The following is a 20,807-nucleotide window of genomic DNA, read 5'->3' on the forward strand; positions in this document are numbered from 1 at the left end:
TATTCATGTTTATATAGCTAAATATGCTTATCTTATACAGCTTTTAGGTTTCCTATCAAGGTCAAAAGGTTTCTCCAATAGTGTGTGTAAATATATGTACACACACACACACACACACACACACATATATATAATAGATATATGTTCTTTTGTTGTTGCTGTTTTGTTTTATTTTTTTGTTAATCCTCATCCAAGGATATTCCCCCCATTCATTTTTAGAGAGTGGGAGTGAGGGGGGAGAGGGAGAGAGAGGGGGAAACAAGGACAGGGGGAGGGGGGGGAGAGGGGGAGAGGGGGAGGGGAAGAGAAGGAGAGAGGGGAAGAGAGGGAGAGAGGGGGAGGGGAAGAGAAGGAGAGAGGGGGAGAGGAAGAGAGACACATTGATTAGTTGCCCTCCTGCACGCACCCCAACTGGGCCAGGGACAAACCTGAAACTCAGGTATGTGCCCTTGACCGGAATCAAACCCTAACCCTTTGAGGTGTGGGCCGATATATATTCTTAAATTGTCTTCTAAAATTTTTATTTTTCATTCAAGTGCAATTTATTTTTGCACTTAGCGTGCTAAGGGTCCAACATTATTTTCTTCAAGAAAGATACAATTGTTATGGCACTATTTATTAAATAAACCACTGTTTTATCACTAAAATAATCTTTTATTTTTTTCATACATTAAAATCTCATTTACAATAGGATCTACTTTCGAGCTTTCTTTTCTGTTCCACAGATCTACTTGTCTATTCCTATGCCAATGGTATACACTTAACTAAATCAGTTTTTAGTGGTAAAGTGGGTCCCCCTTCACTAGTCTGAGTTCTTTTGGCTATTCTCAAAGATTCTTCCATACTAACTTTGAGATCATTTTATCAACATTTTAAAAACTCCTGGTAATTAGAATTAAAATTACTGAACATTTAAAAATTAATTTAATGCACTTTTACATTTTAAGAATACCATCTCCTTATCCAAGAACTTGGTATCTTTGCATTTTCCAAAAATTAAGGAGTTGTCATCAATTACTCACTTCCCCTCAACTCTCATATCAAGTCCTTCCTCCAAATTTTATTCCAAATCTGTTTACTTGGCTTCAAATCCACTCTAAACTTACTATAGTTATTCATAACTATTTTGTTCCTACATATTATGATTTCTATTACAGATTAGGTATTCTTTTCCTCTGTTCCACTCACCTTAGCCCAATAACGAAAGGCTAACGCCAAGGGAATAAAGGCAGGTTCCATTTTGCCAATAGCAGCAAGTAAATCAGTAGTGAGGCATGCCATATCATTTCCTGCACTCACTCTACAAAGTAAGCCACTGTGAATGAGAAAGAAAGAAATTTCACTGCATTAATACTTTCAAAAACATACTATTTCAAATCCTGTGGCTATCCCTTCCAGTCACTGTATTTTAATACTTAAGAAGGCATAATAAAAAATATTTTAATAAACTTAGGGCTTACTGAAAACTATGTATCAGTTCCATCACTAGAGTTCCATATAAATTAAAGATGTTTTAAATGTTCATTTGTACTTCAGAAATAAGTTTCAACTTTAGTATTTAAGTTCATGAGAAATTAATTTCAAAAGCAGCATAATGGATCACCAAAATCTGATTTATATGAGAGAAAAGACATTGATCTTATCAATGTCAAATAACGCAACATAACTTCCTAGTACATTCTTTTTGCTTTGCAAAAATTAAAAAAGAAATTCTGAACTGATTAGCTGTACTTCTTAACTCTAATATTTTCCTATCCAAGCTTCCATGATTTTATTGACATGCTATTTTCAGATGAGAGATTAGAAAGGATTTATGTATTAACCCACAAGTAATGCTTACATGTAAGTGAAAATAGGAACTGCTGTAAATGGGCTAATAGAATTATAGAAGAGATATTTTGGTGGCAGGGAGAAGAACGAATCTGAGGTTGCCACACAGAGACAATTAGACATGATGTGATGGCAAAAATACCAGACATCAGAATACCTCCATTCCAATTCTGATTTTTCCCTAAATGATGTGAATTTGGACAAATCACTTATTTGTCCTCCAGGTCTCAATCTTCCAATTTAGAAAAAAAGGAAATTGAACTAGATCTCCATAGATCCTTCTAGTTTTGAATAAGAAAATATAGTAATCTTAAAATGTAAGATATATAGGTTAATAATCAATAAAAGAACACTGTTATTTCTGTATTGTCTCCATATCTCCCACATTGAACTAAAATAGAATTATTTTAGTTTCTTTTTTCAAAAGTATTTTACTTTCTTAATCCTATAGATATGACTAGAAAAGCAAGATTAGTCTCCAATGACTCATTCAATTTCAGTGAACTAAAAATTAGAGTCTGGTAGACTGTGAGCTCCTTGAGAAGAAAGACTATTTCTTATTTATGTTTGTATCCCTACAGGAAAGCATTAGTTAACATATAGTAAATGTTCAATACTGTTGGGTGAATGAACTTTAAAAAAAAATGAAAAGTTATGCCTCTAAGTATGTTATTTTTATCTGTTCTATTTCTTGTTCACATGCTTTTAGTAAGCCGGCTAATTTGAGTAAGTAGAAACTAGCCTAGTCATATTAACCCAAGGAGAAATCAAAAACAAAACTTTTTCTCTCTTACAGATGTTCACTGCATAATTGGATGTTGTCGTTATTTTTAAAAATAGTTTTTCTTCATTGTTACCAACCTTTTCCGATCTTTGCACACCACAACAGGAACTTTAGCGTGAAAATCCGATTCCACATCTACATACAATACTAATAAGGGGGGGAAGAACAAAACAAGTAAGCTAATGTCAACATCTCTAAAATGCTTACTCTATGGTAAACATTAAGTAATAGTTTCCTTCTAAATATCACTCTCATTGCTTCTGTGGGATAATCCACTCTTCTCATTATGAGAATCAACCCCACAGGATCCCTTATCTCTCTTGGTACCATTTGCTGCATATCAGAAGCCACAGGCACAGTCTCAACTGTCTGAAAATTATAATCACCTTAAGAAAAAAAGTTTTAACATCCCTAAGAGTTTGAATATATCCAAGTAAGTATATAATTTAGTCAAAGTTGTTAAACCTTCATAGATATAGCCAAGAGAAGGCACCACTTACTTCGAGGGCTATTTCCACAGGAGTCATAAAATAAGAACCTACAATGCTTTGAAAATTTGGTTCTTTTAAAAATATCTGTGGAAGTAAAAGGCTAACTGCTGGCTTCATTTCCCATAAACCTATGAAGAGTCTGCCCAACTAAAGCTCCTAAGGATGGACTAACAGATAAAGCACATTTCCACTCTTAAGTCCATCTCTCTATCTCCAAGGTAGGCCATAAATGTCTAATCTAAATAAAAATAGCTGCACTAGCCCTAGCTGGTTTGGCTCAGTGGATAGAGCATCCGCCTGAGGACTGAAGGGTCCTAGGTTCGATTCTGGTCAAGGGCACATGCCCGGGTTGCAGGATCGGGCGTGCAGGGGGCAGGTGATCAATGATTCTCTCTCATCATTGTTGTTTCTCTCTTCCTCTCCCTTCCTCTCTGGAATTAATAAAGATATAGTTTTTAAAAAATAGATACATTAACATTATTTCATTTGAAGTTTAAAGAAAATCTCTTAGTAATACTTGTTGGAATTAAGTGATTAAAAACCATGTGCTAAAAATCTCTATGTCAGGAGTTGAATTATACTTGGTGGATATAACAATGAATAAGACACAAAGAGCTCAATCAGGGGTTTGGAAAACAAATACTTAAAACAAATAAATCCTATAGGTGACAAGATAGAGGTCTTTAAAGAGTACAGGTCTTTAAAGAGAGGGAATAAAAAGAAAACAATCAATTTTATAATCAGACTGCATTTTGTACACCTATGTTATATGACTCAAGATGATCTATTTGTATATTTAAGTGGAAAAGACCTATTTACAATTTTTTTGCTAGGTTAATATTCTCCAGTGACTCTAAAGACGTAAAAGCTCTGTGTTTACCCCCTATCTGTAATATGTTTTAAAGTTTTTGTGCAATTAGAGACAAATATTTACTAAGAAAAAATGATATTAAAATCCCTTTACAACAGCGATTTTCAACCTTTTTCACAGAACTAATTACTAAACTAATTACTAAAATTCTGTGGCAAACTGACAAAAAATAGGTTTAATGTTGATTAAAAAAAATAGTAACTACCTACCCATTTTGCTCCAAAGTGACTTTTTAAAAAATCAGGTGCCTATACTTGTATCTAAGGATTTCTGGTGCCAGGAATTAACCAATCAGACACAATCTTATTATGCAACATGACCAATAAGATGCAACTCTATTATCCTATCTAATAAAGAGGGAATATGCTAATTGACCCTCACACTGTCACAAAGATGGCAGCACCCACAGCCAATAAGGAGGAAATATGCTAATTGACTGCCCTGCCCTCAAAGATGGCAGAGCCCACAGCCAATAAAGACGGAATATGCTAATTGACTGGCACACCCTCAAAGATGGCAGCACCCACAGCCACAAGATGGCTGTCAGGGGAGAGCAGTTGGGGGGGACCAGGCCTGCAGGGGAGGGCAGTTGGGGGCAACCGGGCCTGCAGAGGAGGGCAGTTGGGGGCGACCGGGCTGGCAGAAGAGGGCAGTTAGGCGTCGATCAGGCTGGCAGGGGAGTGGTTAGGGGTGATCAGGCAGGCAGGAAGGCAAGCGGTTGGGAGTCAGCAGTCCCAGATTGTGAGAGGGATGTCCAACTGCCAGTTTAAGCCTGATCCCTGTTAAACCGGGAGTCGGACATCCCCCGCGGGGTCCCAGATAGGAGAGGGTGCAGGCTGAGCTGAGGGACAACCCCCCCAGTGCACAAATTTCATGCACCGGGCCTCTAGTATGAGCTATGTATTTATGTTCAAGACAAGGCATTCACACCAAATGGCTGTGTCATTTTTTTATTTGACAATCTAAGGGAAAAGAGGTCAGAGGCCCTGACTAAATAGTCAGGTATTGCATGTTTTAAAAATTTTTGTAGCACACCAGTTGAAAACCACTGCTTTACAAGATAAATGGACCAAATTAATCCCTTAAAAATAACTTCCCAGAGAAAGAGCCAATAATAAACTGATAATGGAGAGCTAATGGAGCAGATGGAGAGGAAAAGGAAATTAAGAACTGCTATTAGAGCCAATCCCATATAATAAAGAGGTAATATGCAAATTGACCATCACACCATCACAAGCTGGCTGCCTACAACCAGGCTAGCAGGGGGTTAGTGAGGGACAACCAAACGACTGAACAGCAGTCACAGCAGACTGCGTGGGGCAACCAGGCCAGTGGGGGGGCAGTTGGGGTGACCAGGCCAGTGGTGGGGAGCAGTTAGGAGCGACCAGGCTGGCAGGGAGTGGGCAATTTGGGGCGACCAGGCCAGCAGCGAAGGGGTGCAGTTGGGGGTGACCAGGCCGGCAGAGGGGGACAGTTGGGGGCGACCAGGCTGGCAGGGGGGGCAGTAAGTGGTGACCAGGCTGGCAGGGGGGGAATTAGGAGCAACCAGACCAGCAGCAGGGGGCAGTTAGGGCTGACCAGGCCAGCGGGGGTGGGGGGGATGGAGTTAGGGGTGATCAGGCCAGCACGCAGAGGCAGTGAGGGGTGATCAGGCTGGGCAAGGGAGGGGGCAGTTAGGAGCGACCAGGCAGGCAGGCAGGTGAGTGATTAGGAGCCAGCAGTCCAAGATTGTGAGAGGGATGTCCAACTGCCGGTGTAGGCCCGGTCCCCGGGACATCCCCAAGGAGTCCCGAATTGGAGAGGGAGCAGGCTTGGCTGAGGGGTCACCACCCCCTTCGTGCACGAATTTCGTGCACCAGGCCTCTAGTATGAAGATAAGATTAAAGTCAATAAGCTATCTGTTCTAAGCCAAACTGCAAATATTTTTGCCAGGTACTTGTAATTCATAAAATCTAAGATGACAATAGTAATAATAAAAATCACAGCTGCAGAAATGTCATAAGTTCCTATACATACCAGGCACTTTTCTAAGCTATTGCTTAACCCATTTCATTCTCACAACTTCTTCATCAAAAAGATATTGCATTATTGCCATTTTACAGATGAGAAAACTGAAGCATGAACATTAAATAATTCGTCAAAAAACATACAACCATCAAGTGGCAGAACGAAATGTTGTGCCTAGAAAGTCTGGCAGCAGATCTTGAGCTCTCAAGCATTTGCTTCATAACAAGAAAAGCAGTAAATAAGAACAAAAACAAAATAACATTATAGGTTGTATTACATGCTATAGCCTGGTTTGAGACAGTTGTAATTTTAAAATTTTTTAATTTTAAATGTGTTTTTACCTATATAAATATCCTTTTTACATCACACACAAAAATAATCCAGACATATGAGGCACATATGAAAAGCTTACTAAGTATGATTTTGGTTGGTGTAATATAAATGATTAAATTAGGCTGATATTGCTTTAAAAATGCACAAAATTTTCCCAAGTCTCTCCTAAGTCTTCCTTCATCGATAACCTTCCAAGAACAGATTTTGTCTTTCTCTTCTTTTACATAAGAAATGCTCATAATATTCAAAGCTAACATATTTAAATTATTCAAAATGCAGATTTTACATATCAATTTTAAATACACTTTTGATCTTACAGACATGTAAATTTTCTAGTATACCTATTAAATACATAAACAAATATATGTATATACATACATATAATACAATGACTAAAACATGCTAGGGATTTTAGTTTAATTTGGTTAGCCATATATAACCTACACAGTGCATGTACCTTTAAAGAATTTTCTTTAGAAAGACGAATTAAAAAAGAAACTCACCACTTTTTTTTAAAATCCCAAGCACTTGTATCAGAAGATCTGGATGGTTCATCTAAAAAAGTTTCAAATTAAATCAATATACTAATTTCAAAATTTAAGTGGTAGAACTTTAGAGGGAATTAAATTTCATTAAACATTTAAATAAAATCATGCTATTTTAAAATAATAGAAACAGAAGAGTGTTTTACTTTTATGTTAACACATCTTGTTCATGGAAATAAAATCTAATAAATCATATAGTGCTATGATTCCAGCAACATTCCTTGAATTAATGAGTTCTTAGGTGAGAAAGATTCTGGAATTTCATGAAACAAATGGAAAAAAATTACCAAATAATTGTTAAAGAGAAGTTGTTGAGATAAATTTAAGATATACTGGTAACTGGCCAAATGGCCAAAAGACTTAGATTAAAACACTACTTTAAATAACAAGCTTGCTGCCCAGCTGATGCTGGTTTGGAAATAATAATAAACACAATTCCAGAAACTATTTTTATACATTTTTCGGGGATTTTTTTGGTGTTTTTTTTTGTTTTTTCTTTATTTATATACATATTTTGATATGGTTATGGTACTTCCAATTCAAAATTGAAATTTTGTGGTACTTTTTAAATTAAAATTTGGAAAATAGAGGTTACGAGTTGCATTCAAATTCAGACAAGTGCTACATAATACATAAAATAAATAAAGAAATGCATTTTCACTCTTTCCATGTAGACACATTTAAAAATTGGCAATTTTTGATGGCATGATACAAAGATGAAAATATGTCACATTTCCAGTCACAATCAATTCAAAAATGAGGAGTGGAAGATTAACTTTGAAATCCTGTTAGACTTGTTCTAAATTGTAAACTGGGTCACTAGATTAAGTAACAGGGGAGAACTCCCAGGTAGGATCAAATAGAGGCTCTAAGTACAGTAGAAGGGCTTGAATGGACATCTCTCTCTGGGGTAGGCCATCACCTGCTGGAGAAGAAACATGGCTTTGGGCTGAGGAAGGAAGAACAGGGGCTAAGAAACATGGGAGTCTGAAGCAGCAGCTTGGGGTCCTGGTGCATCAAGGGCTGGAGCAGAGACAGAAGAAGGTATGGGTTTTCGAGATTACCAAGATTTGAGATTTAGTGTTCAAAAAACAGCATCACATTGCACTTAGGAAAGATGGTCTCTTTAGTATTGGGGGCTTCCATTACTTCAGGTTGAAGGATAGGCAGCACCATAACAGGCTGAACAAGCAGCAGGACGTTTTGTGGAAGGACAGTGGAAGGGACAGGCTCAAAGTAAGGACAGATTAGAGGCTGTGGCTAAACACAGGGGTGAATTTTATCCTGGTATTCATCCTCTCTTTGCTGTTGTTTCTCATGTTCAAACTGCTCAGGTTTCTTGTTGATGTGTGTAATAGATTCCTCACTGCTTGAAAGGCTTTCTACCGTCTCACTGGATATGCTGAGATCTTCCTTCTCCCTTCCAAGAGCAAGGACCACCAGGCAGACAAGGATGAGAACCTTCATCGTTACCAAGTCCAGTTTCAGTGTGGCTTCTTCTGTAAATCCTTGGTTATAAGATTTCTGTTCAGCTAGTCTTCAGTTGGTTATTCAAGATAACTGTTCTATATTTTAGTTTTAATTCCAGTTTGGTCCTAGGAGGAGGTGAGTGTAACTTCCACCTACTCTACCATCATCTTGGGTCCTCCCATTTTTCCTTTTTTTTTTAGAAGAAATGGGTTCAGGAAACAACTTACAGCTAAAGAAGGTCCTTGGAGCTTAGCAGAGAGAGGAAGAGAGAATGCACACCTTGAGGGACCAAAGCGCGAGGAGAGGCATGCTCCAGAGAGAGAAAGAGAACACCCTGGAGAAAGAAGCGGGTGGGGAAAGGCAAGGGCCTGCTCCAGAGAGAGAGCCAACTTTCCTTTTTTTTTTTTATTTATTTATTTATTTATTTATTTTTTAATTTTTCACTATAAGTATTACAAAGGGTATTACATAAGTGTCCTTTTTTCCCCCCCGCCCTTGACAGGCCCCTGCCCTCCCTTACCCCCCAGTGTCTTATGTCCATTAGTTATGGTTATATGGATGCATACAAGTCCTTCGGTTGATCTCTTACTCCCCTCCCTCCTGTCCCCCAACCCTCCCTGGCCTTCCCACTGCAGTCCGTCAAACAATTTGAGGCAGCTCTGCCACTGTATTTATTATTGTTCAAAAGTTTGTAATGGTCTCAACTTTCCTTTTTTTAAATGACTGCCTTCCTCTTTTCTTCCCTGTCCCTTATTTCTTTTATTTTATTTAAGTCTGACACCTACTAGTAGTTTCCAAAAGCACTGTTTAATCATGACGGTAACTTTCATAAGGCAGAATTTTATAGTCCCCTGCACCTCCACTAAAAAGATAATCTATAAAAAATGTCAAGTACTAATTAAGAACCACATAGGAGACATTCTTTTCTAATTACTTACCTTGGGAGGAAATTTTATATCTATATTAACATCACTACTTTTCAGAGCAAACTTAGTCAGAGATGAGCCATACAACCTAAGTGAACACTCTGGAAAAAAATAAAAAAAATCAAAGCATGAAATAGCATGTAAATACGGGATCTTAAACAACAGTGGTAGGAAAACTGCATATATCTCAATTCTATGTCTTTCAACTCAAATACAACAATTATAGAAGAATTATATCCTTTTTAACTGATCTATAAAATAAAAATGTTTCTCAGAGGGTTCAGGAACAAAGACGGAAGAGAGAAATTGCTCATAAAAATTCAATGTTTAAACAAAATTTTAGTAATAGTTCACTAAGGAATGACTACAAGTATGTTTAAGATTTAATATGTAACAGTAAAGAATGTGCAACCCAGTTATAGCTACTGCCACAAACTGCATGTATTTATATATATTTACATAAGAGATAACACTTTACATGGGGAAGGAATCGCAGACATTCAATGACAATGCTCTTTAAAAATACAAAGTGAAGCCACCAATTAATATTGCAAGCCTAAAACAAAAAAAAAACTCTGTGGCTTTCAAGAGTTCGCAGAACAAGTTAATGAAAACAATAACATACTACAAGTATCTTTCTCAGACTATCAAATATTTGACTTCAAAAATCATAATAAGGCAAATTTTAAAAGATCTCATCAGAGGGCAAGTTGAAAAAACCATAACTGGAACTTATCAGACAAGTTTAGTTTCTTAGAAAGTATAAATTCAGCCTGGCTGGCATGGCTCAGTGGTTGAGCATTGACCTATGAACCAGGTCACGGTTAGATTCCCAGTCAGGACACATGCCTGGGGTGCAGGTTCCATCCCCAGTAGGGGGTGTACAGGAGGCAGCCAATCAATGAACCTCTCTCATCATTGATGTTTCTATCTCTCTCCCCCTCTCCTGACCTCTCTGAAATCAATAAAAAAATATTTTTAAATAATATTTACCCTAATTCAAGAGAAAGAGTTGTGTAATTTTTAAAAATAAGTATAAAATACACTTGTACCTGGTAAAAATGTTGTTATAACCTTTGACATTTCCTCCACAACCTCCTGACGAACTCTGAGGTCATCATCTGTTATTCCTTGTTCTTTTGCTAATTCAGTAACTGCAACACTTAAAGCTGCCAAGTGGGCAGGAGAAGGAGGTGGCAGAGAACGAAGCTCACTTTCTTCCTGTTTTTCCTGTTAGTGCAACATTTAACAACAATATATATATATATATATATATATATAAAAGATTACTCTTATAATGAGAAATATATTTTTTTAAGAGAAAAAGATAAATATAATCAACTTCTATGTGCCAGACTTAAGGCATGTAGGATATGGAAGAGAACAAAAGAGACAGAAATCCCTAACTTTGTGAAGCAGATTTGAAAGACTGAGAAATACTGTGGGGGAGGTTGGTATTAAACATTAAAAAATAAAATTTGTTATACTTTATTGACTGCATAAATTCTGAAATGCTTCATCAAAGCCAGAATGGTTGTTCTGCAGTTTAGTTATAATTTTTTGTTGTTGTTAATCCTCATCTGAGGATATTTTTTCCATTGATTTTTAGAAAGAGTGGAAGGGAGGGAGAAGGGGAAGAGAGAGAGAGGGGAAGAGAGAGAGAGAGAGACAGACAGACAGACAGACAGACAGAGACAGACATCAATATGAAAGAGACACATCCATTAGTTGCCTCCAGCACACGCCCTGACCAGGACTGGAGATTGAACCCAAAACCAAGCTGCACGCCCTTGACCAGGAATCAAACCCAAGACCCTTTGGTGCCAGGCCAACGCCCTAACCACTTAGCACACCAGCCAAGGCGTGTAATTTTGATGTGGTTGTGGGAGGATGCAAGTACCGCATTTATGTATGCGCCGCCATCTTGACCTGAAATAGTTTAATTTTTTTTAATTTATCTTTATTGTTGAAAGTATTACAGATGTGTCCTTGTTTTTACCCACTGACCCTCTCCACCCGACACCCGTCCCTTCCAGGCCTTCACCACACTACTGTCTGTGCTGGGACTTGGCTGGTATGGTTCAGTGGTTATAGTGTTAGCCCATGCATCCAAGGGTTGTAGGTTTGATGCCCGGTCAAGGGCACGTACCTAGGTTGCAGGTTCGATCCCCAGTGCAGGAGGCAACCAATTGATGTGTCTCTCTCACATCAATGTTTCTTTCTCTCTCTCTCTTCCCAATTCCCCCTTCCACTCTTTCTAAAAATCAATGGGAGAAATATCCTCAGGTGAAAATTAACCAAAAAAAAATATAGGCTCGTTAAAACTGAATGACTTCTTTTCCTTCTAAGTTCTTAATTTTCTTCAATGTATCTTTTTTTAAGAAAAATGTATTGAGCACCTAATATGTGTCAGATACTGTCCTAAGCGATGCAGAAACAAAAATAAATAAGAAAATAACCTGCCCTCTTGAATATTAAATACTGAAATCTAGAAAAGGAGAGAAGGCAAACATGTGTTAGGTTTTCTGATCAAGCGCTGCAGGAAAGGAATACCTAACATAGACTTGTTGGGAAGGTCAGGTGAAAGAGTATTTCACAGAGAGGATATACAAGCACAAAATTAAATAAGAAGTTATCTGTTATTATAACTTTGAAGAGAAAAAGTTTAAATAGATAAAATACTAATACACTCTAAAAAGAAAAAAACACTGTTCATATCTAAGTCTATGAAATGCTCTAATAAAAATAACTGTAGAATCAAGAATTCTCAAAGTCTCTAGTTTATAAGGCCCTGCATGGTCTGGACTTCTCCAACTTCATCTCACATCATTTTCCTCCTAGCTTTGTTTGCTCCACTCATACTACACTCTTTCAGTTCCTCAAATGCCATATCCTTTCCTGACTAGAGAGATCTTTATTCATTCTGCTTTTTTGTGTAAAACGCTCTTAGCTTGCCCCTCCACACCACTCTCTTTTTGACTTTTAAACTTTTATTTCGAGGTTTAACTCAAATGTTCACTTTCTCAGAAAAACTGTCCCTGTTCTAGACTGAAATATTCTTGTATACTTCTTTAGCACTACATTTCCCCCTTTAATAAAACTCATGATAGTTAAATCCTTATTCATTGGATGCCTTCACCAATACTTTAGAAACTCTGAGGGCAGAAACTACAACTATCTTATTCATCACTCCTAGACCTAAACACATAGGAGCTCAATAAATATCTGTTGGACTAACTACACCTGACAGTTTTAAACTTAGGAATCAATGTACTTTAAGATGAGCAAACTGGACTCTGAGAAGATTCCCCTCCTGACTAAGGTAAGGAGGGCAATCACAGCTTTCACCAATGTCACTTCAATGACTAATATAAGACTGGATAAATACTGCATTTTTACTTTCAAAAATAAAAAAGATTTGATATAGTTTTACCATTCAAAAATAAATAAAACGTTTTATAAGAACTTACCAAAATGTTTTTCTTATGTCGTTTCTCTTTTATATGTTTATGAGCTCCCTGGATATTTTCAATGTGAATTAAGCAAAGTTTGCATAGATACCGGCAATTGGTATATTCTGGTGAGCGCTGAAAAGTTAAAAAATGACATTTTCAAAACACAGAGAAGTAAATTTTTTATTATATATGTGAATGACACAATTACGTAAATAAAAGGGACAAAAATAAGCATTATAGGAACGTTTTTAATAAACAAATCAGTACTTATAAAACCAAGATAGTTGTCCTTTTCAAAATAGTCATCATAGATCATATATTAATTTCAAACAATATGAAAATACTAAATATGGCCCCGCCAGTATGGCTCAGTGGTTGAGTGTCGACCTATGACCCAGGAGGTCACTGTTCAATTCCAGTCAGGGCACAGGCCCAGGTTGTTGGCTCTATCCCCAGTAGGGAGCGTGCAGGAGGCAGCCAATCAATGATTCTCTCTCATCACTGATGTTTCTATCTCTTTCCCTCTCCCTTACTCTCTGAAATCAATAAAAATATATTTTAAAAAGTACTAAATATGTTTGGTACTTATCTAATATAGTCTTTAGAATCCAATGTGAAATGAGAAAGGCAGTCTCGTTGCTAAGTCTTAGTCCAATGCTACCCCCAAAACTGATTTCAAACTTTCAGTGTTTTTGATTAAGAATCCACCCTCAAATAAGAGATTCAAAATATAGAATCCACCCTCAAATAAGAGATTCAAAAGAATGAACTGCAAATATGGGAAACAATTCCAAAAGCTGAGTTCCAAAAACACTCCAATTAATCACAACCTCATGGGAATAAATGGATAACCTCTTTTAAGTTTTTACTCTGAACAATTGACACATGAAAAGTATCAGTCATAGTACTTTAGTCATACTCCACATATATATTCTTGAAATAATAAAAAACATCATAATTCCAAAGTACTTGTTATGTGCCAGGTTCCTTGCTAGGTACTTCACATATAATGTGACCTTTTAGATTGACATTATCTTCTTTTATAGATGTGAAAACAAAAGCTCAAGTAGCTTGCAACTTTCACAAGGATACATTAAGTGGAAGATGCTGAATTTAAATTCATGTATTACTGAATCCAAAGCCAACTCTCTACCCATAAGATTACACAATAAAATATTACAAAAATATTAAATATGTGCTGAATTTTAAAATATTGTTTCTACTGTCTTACACTGAAATTCCAGCAATGCTCAATTTTTATCTGACTGATCTTCAAAAGGCTGCAACTCCTGACAAAAAAATTCTCACTTCAGAATATTATGTATATGATTTCCTGTAAATGGGGAATCTGCCCCAAATATAGCAACAGTCCTGCCACAGACTAAAAAATAAATATAGCCATCATGTATTCAGTATCTACTAACCTTAAAACAACTCTATGAGGATTCCCCATTTTACTGACAAAGCAACTAAATCTCAAGAAATAACTGCCCAAGGCAACAAGCAAATAAGAAAATTCAGCTCAACATAATCATTCCAATTCTTTAATATAAGGAATTCTTTCAAATCTGTCCTTATTGGAGAATGAATTAAGCCTTCACAGAGACTTCTACCTCTTAAATTTCCTACCACAACTACTTCTTAATTCACCACCAACTATTTTTTAAAAATATATTTTTATTGATTTCAGAGAGAAAAGGAGAGGGAGAGATAGAAACATCAATGATAAGAGAGAATCATTGATTGGCTGCCTCCTGCACCCCCCCCCACCCCCACCCAGGGATCAAGTCCACAACCCAGGCATGTGCCCTGACCGGAATCGAACCCTGACCTCCTGGTTCATAGGTTGATGCTCAACCACTGAGCAATGCCAGCTGGGCCACCAACTATTTTTTTGAGCTCACACTATGTATCAAACATTTTTCTAGGAGCTGGGTAATATAAACAAAAGAAACCAAAATTCCTGTCCTTATGAATTTACATTCAACTGTAGGGAAACATGTGTTAAATAAACAAATGTATAAATAAGCAAACAGGAATATGGGAAGAGGTGTTAACTGCTTTTTAAAAATAGGGTCATCACTAAGACCTTATTGATAAACTGACTTAAAGTGAAGGATTAGCTGTGTGGATATTTGGAAAGACATTCCAAACAGAGTAAAAATGTGAATGCTAAGGCCCTGAAGTAAGAATATGGCTAATATGTTTGAAAAATTGCAAAAAAAACTAGCATGACTGGAACAGAAAGGTAATGGAGTCTAGATTATAAGGCCCGCTGTAAGGACTCTGGCTTTTATTCTAAGTGTAAGGGGAAGGCATTGAAGGTTTTTGAGCAAAGAATTACAAGATCTAATCAATATTTTAAAGGAATCACTTGTCTTCTATATTAAGAATAGAAGCAGGAAGAGCTTATTGCTGGTATGCACATACTGCAATAATAGAGAAGAGAGATGATGTTGGCTTGGCTCAAGGTTTAAGAGTGGTGGAAGTGACTGGAAGAGTTAGATTTAGGAGTTGAAAGCATAAACAAAGAATATCTAAATGCATGAATATTGATGAGGTCTCTGAAGAAGTCATATAATCACTCATCTTATGAATTTTTCAATTGTAAGAAAAGCTTGACAGAAACTTGAATGGGGAGTCAGCAGGCTTGGGATGACATCTCAATTAACCTTGGATAATACTCTAACACTGGAGCCTGCTTCTATATAGGTCCTTAAAATGAAATAATAAAAACTGCCCTATAGGGCATGATAACTAAATTCCTCAGTAGCTAAATTTTGTTTAGTGCTTACCACACACCAGCACTGTGCCAAGAATTTTACTTATATTATCTTATTTAATCCTCATAATAGCCCAATGAGCTAGGTGTCATTATTTTCATCAAATCTATTTTAATGATGATGAATTTGAGGTTTAAAGAGATTAAAGAACTTATCCAATAGTATTAAATCAGTAAGTGACAAAGCTAGATAGAACCATTGATTTCAAATCCCATACTTAACCACTAAGCAAACTACCTCTAATTACTGACCAATTATGTACAATGTACTGTATTAGGTACAACAGTAAATAACACAAAAAGGTTCTCACCATCAGGAAGCTTCTAGTTTCACAGAAGAGACAAATGAAAATCGTTTAAAAATTCCTTTATTATAGTTATATTTTATTTAACCATTAAACAAACACACTAATAAACCTTTTAAAGTTTCTGCAGACCAACTAAAATAATAATTGCTGGGCATGGAGACTCTAAGTATTTCCTAGTCAATATTTAATATTTGCTATAGGGAATTTTACCCTTCCAATCTAATTGTTTGAATTTACTCCTTCTTTGGTACAGGTTAAAAACTACACTTTGCCCAGCCAGTGTTGTTCAGTGGTTGAGTGTCAACCCATGCACCAAGAGGTCACCAGTTTGATTACTGGTCAGGGCACATGCCCGAGTTGTGGGCTCCATCCCCAGCAGGGGATATGCAAGAGGCAGCTGAACAATGTCTCTCTCTTATTGATGTTTCTCTCTCTCTCTGCCTCTCCCTTCCTTTCTAAAAATCAATAAAAACATATTTTTTAAAAATCACATCTTTACTCAATTAGATAATCTATGAGTATACTGTGAACAAAAGGACCTGATGAAATAAAAAATAAGTTGGTAAGAATATCCACACTAATAAGAGAGAAAGATGCAAATTGACCATACCGTCACGGCACCCACCAGCCAATCAGGGGTGAGTATGCAAATTAACACAACAAAGCTAGCAGGTTAATTTGCATACACAGGCGCTGAACGGCAGGGGGCGGGACACTTGCGACGACACAGGCGTTCCGCATTGCCCCAGCCACTCCGGGCCTCTGGGTAGCGTGGGAAGGCGGAAAGGCAGCTCCGGACCAGAGTGAAGACAGTGCCGGCAGCCAGGGGAAGGAAGGCCCATTCTTGCACGAATCTTTGTGCATCGGGCCTCTAGTTCTTAATGAGTGTCTAAAGATGGTAGAGAAAAATGTTAACTAAGAGTATACTGTATTGCCCTAGCTGATCTGGCTCAATGGATAGGATGTCAGCCTGCTGACTCAAGTGTCCCAGGTTTGATTCCAGTCACAGGCACATGCCCCAGTTGCAGGCTTGTTCCCCAATTGGGGGTGTGCAGGAGGCAGACGATCTATGATTCTCTCTTATTATTGATGTTTCTATCTCTTTCCCTCTTCCGTTCCTCTCTGAAATCAATAAAAAATGTTTTTGTTTTAAAAAGAGTATATCTTTCTTTCTTCCGTTCCTCTCTGAAATCAATAAAAAATGTTTTTGTTTTAAAAAGAGTATACTATATTGAAAACAAAAGGTTTTGGAGGTGTGAGAAACAAAGGTGCCAGAAAGAAAAGGGATTATAGACATCTCTGCTGGTATTAGCACAATGATTTTACATCATTGCTGTTTAAACTCAACAACAAATAAAATGTTTTCATGCTCTAAAGCTTTTCTTTCACCCCACACCATTCTTTCTTACTATTATCAAATATCCATTCCACCCCAACTTCTTCCTTCTCCCAAGAACTGATTTTTTCCACTTTGTATCCTATGTATCTTCCCATCCAGTCCTGTTTATTTTTCTTGAAAACACATTTTTCACATTTCCTTTACACATCCCATATAATTTACCTACACCACCCTTCCCAACCCATCGGGTCAACTCCTAATCACTCCTTCTGACTCAGTTCAAATGTCACCTTCTTATAAAGCATTCCCCAATTTTGTACCTCTATATCCCAACTCAAATTGGTCACTCCTTTGTCCAAGATCCCATTTGCAAACAATACTGTTATTATTACTATTATTATGGTTTGCTTATATGTCTTTCTCTAATTAGTAAACTCCTAGAGGAGCAATATCAGGTTTTTAAAAATGTCACAATATCCCATTTGAACTTTTTATCACCATATCATGGCATATGAAAGGCACTCAATGTTTATCTTGACAATGCAGAGCCAGAATAGCTACTAAATCTAGGCTTAGGAAAGAGAAAGAGGAAAAATAGAACTAAGTAAAACAGCAAATTGCAAAAAAAGAATTCTAACTAGGATATGGTGAGACTAGCTGCACAGCCTAAACTCTACTCCTTAAATTTCTTTTTATTTTCAAAGGGTGACTGCTCCATCATAAGTTTATTAATACAGTGGGGCCTTGACTTACGGGTGTCCCGACTAACGAGTTTTTCAAATTACAAGCCCATTTTTTGCTTTGAGTTGCGAGCTAAAATTCGGGTTACGAGCCAGCTTCAGATACCCCACCGCTAGTTGGCGCAGCGAACGTCACAGTGAACGCCACAACATCAGCCCAGCATCACATGTCTCACTCGTTCACTTTAAGATTTGACATACGAGTAATTTGAGTTACGAGCTCCATCATGGAATGAATTAAACTCGTAAGTCGCCGAAGCCGGTTTGGCTCAGTGGATAGAGCGTCGGCCTGCGGACTGAAGGGCCCCAGGTTTGATTCCGGTCAAGGGCATGTACCTGGGTTGCAGGCACATCCCCAGTGGGAGATGTGCAGGAGGCAGCTGATCGATGTTTCTCTCTCATCGATGTTTCTAGCTCTCTATCTCTCTCCCTTCCTCTCTGTAAAAAATCAATAAAAATATATTTTAAAAAAATAAAAAATAAAAATAAACTCGTAAGTCAAGGCCCCACTGTAACTCATAATTGCCTTCTTCAATTTAGCTATGACCTAATTTTTCTAAACTATACAAAATCATACCATTTCTTTTTTATTTATCAAGGAAGACCTATTTCCTGTATACATACTCACAATGCCCCAAGCATCAATTTGTGAACAGATTAGATTACTATTCATTCCTGTAATACCTAGCAGTATTTTTAGTAAGGCTAGGAATGTGTATTTTTAGGTTAAGAAGTTAATTAGTACTCAGGAACAAGATACCAATGGCTAGAATAACTCCTGATAGATAGATGTTCAATAAATATGGAGGGGAATAAAAGCAAGGGGAAATGGAGGAAGTCTAGAACATCATGTAGTATTTTCTAATTCGTTTCTGTCACTTCAAATAAAGTATTAACTTTGAATGGACAGAAACTATGCCATTTTCACAAATAAATTCCCAATGCCTAGCTCATTACCTAGAACAAGCACTCAGTATCTATTTGATGAGTACATAAATCAAGGGTCAGCAAACTTCTTTCAGAAAGAGACAAAGTAATATTATGGTAAATTTTATGCTTTAGTAAAAAGGAGATATTTTGCCCTGGCCAGTGTTGCTCAGGGTCTCAGGTTCGATTTCCTGTCAAGGGCTCATACCTGGTCCTTGCCCTTAAAGCAACCAATCAATGTGTCTCTCTCACACTGATGTTTCTTTCACTCTCTCTCTCCCCTCCTCCCTCCCTCCTCCCTTCCCTCCCTCCCACTATCTATCTATCTATCTATCTATCTATCTATCTATCTATCATCATCTATCATATCTCTCTCTCTCTGAAAAGCAATGAAAAAAATATCCTCAGGTGATGATTTCTTTAAAAAGTAGGTATTTTATGCTTTTCGGGGCATATATTCTTTGCAGCAACTCTCAACTCAACCTGCCATGGTAGCACAAAAGTAGCCATAGACAATAGGTAAACAAATGGGCATGGTTGCATCCCTCCCCCGGCCCCCCCCCCCCCCGCAAAAAAAAAACAAAAACAAAAACATAAAACAAGGGGCTAAATGTATTTTACCACAATTTAAAAATACAAAACACACCAAAAATAAATAAATAAATAAGAGGGTAGGCCATAGTTCATCAACCTCTGGGGATGAATAAATAAAGTCAGACTCACAGATGTAAGATTTGCTAAACAAAGGGAGGGAAGAGAGAAAGGAGAGGAGAGAAGAAGAAAGGAAAGACGTATGGAAAGATGAATGTTATTTCTGCCTTAGGAATAGAAGAAAAATAACAAGAGCTATACGTGGCAAAGAAAAGTTATGAAACATGCATTTCCTTCAAATAACTAAAACGACATAGTATACTTTTTCAAGTCGAAAGATGTGATCTCTTTCTAAGCGTTCTTCTGCTTGTTTCAAGCCTAGCCTCTGCTCCGGTGTCAATGTAGATTCATCTATCACAGTGGCATTTTCTAAATAGTCCATCTCTGAAGAAGTTTCTTTATTAGATTCATCATTCTTCATTTTACCTAGAAAAGGAAGCAATCACTTAGTTGTCATCATTAGAACTGGTCAATTAAAAAAAATGAATGCAAAACAGACATTCAATTTATACACATACAGAAAAAATATTCTTTCCTTAGTTGTACAAGCTGGCATACCTATGTAAAATGTAAGTAAGAGATATAATACATGGCATAGAAATTCACAAAGAAAAATCTACTTCATGGGTCAAATGCCTATCCTATCTTGTTCTTCAAACCTACCTATCAAAAGAGACAAATGTGCCCTAACTGGTCTGGCTCAGCGGATAGAGCGTCGGCCTGCAGACTGAAGGGTCCCAGGTTCAATTCCAGTCAAGGGCATGTACCTGGGTTGCAGGCACATCCCCAGTGGGGGGCGTGCAGGAAGGCAGCTGAATCGATGTTTCTAACTCTGTATCTCTCTCCCTCTCCTTTCCTCTCTGTAAAAAATCAATTAAATATATATTTTTAAAAAAGAGAAACAGATGTGACTGAGACTTAGTGTTTAAGGCTAATATAATAAAAAGCTCTTTTAAATACCAAAGATTAGTCATTGAACTAAGTCACTTTAGCAACTTTAGCACTATACACTAGCAGCTAAAAGAACATACATACTCCAGACCACAAACCCACACCAGGCTCCTCTTTCTTTGCTTTCACTAAACCCACTGATATATATTTTTTATTAGTCTCCTAACTAGATTGTAATCTCTTTAAGGCATAGGCTATGTGATTTTATCTTTGCATTCCCAGCACCTAGCAATATGTATGTACCTGACATACACAGTAGGTTCCACCACAAGTCTGATTTTTTAAAATACTAATTGCATCATGTTATTCTCTTGCTTAAAATACTTTCTCAAGGCATTCAGAATAAACATAAACTCTTTAGCATATTATACACAGTCCTTACACTCATGAAGGCAGT

The 20,807-nt window shown here is 37.2% G+C and overlaps 1 protein-coding gene and 1 pseudogene across 9 annotated transcripts in view; both read right to left on the reverse strand.

The window, feature by feature from the left end:
• The window catches only part of TUT4 (terminal uridylyl transferase 4), a 163,916-nt gene that overhangs the window by 51,393 nt on the left and 91,716 nt on the right, over positions 1-20,807 (reverse strand). For all 9 annotated transcript variants that reach the window (XM_070405128.1, XM_070405127.1, XM_070405129.1 and 6 more), the window contains 7 exons: positions 19,722-19,885; positions 12,728-12,844; positions 10,310-10,487; positions 9,270-9,358; positions 6,820-6,871; positions 2,692-2,761; positions 1,189-1,315 (listed from right to left, as the gene is read on the reverse strand). In XM_070405128.1, the coding sequence (XP_070261229.1) occupies positions 1,189-1,315; positions 2,692-2,761; positions 6,820-6,871; positions 9,270-9,358; positions 10,310-10,487; positions 12,728-12,844; positions 19,722-19,885 (797 nt within the window). The remainder of the gene's footprint in view (positions 1-1,188; positions 1,316-2,691; positions 2,762-6,819; positions 6,872-9,269; positions 9,359-10,309; positions 10,488-12,727; positions 12,845-19,721; positions 19,886-20,807) is intronic.
• Positions 6,879-8,810, reverse strand: LOC139003371 (beta-casein pseudogene; annotated as a pseudogene).

This window comes from Myotis yumanensis, unplaced genomic scaffold (genome assembly GCF_028538775.1).
Source record: "Myotis yumanensis isolate MYYU_CA2020_CCGP unplaced genomic scaffold, mMyoYum1.0.hap1 SCAF_2, whole genome shotgun sequence".
NCBI lineage: Eukaryota > Metazoa > Chordata > Mammalia > Chiroptera > Vespertilionidae > Myotis > Myotis yumanensis.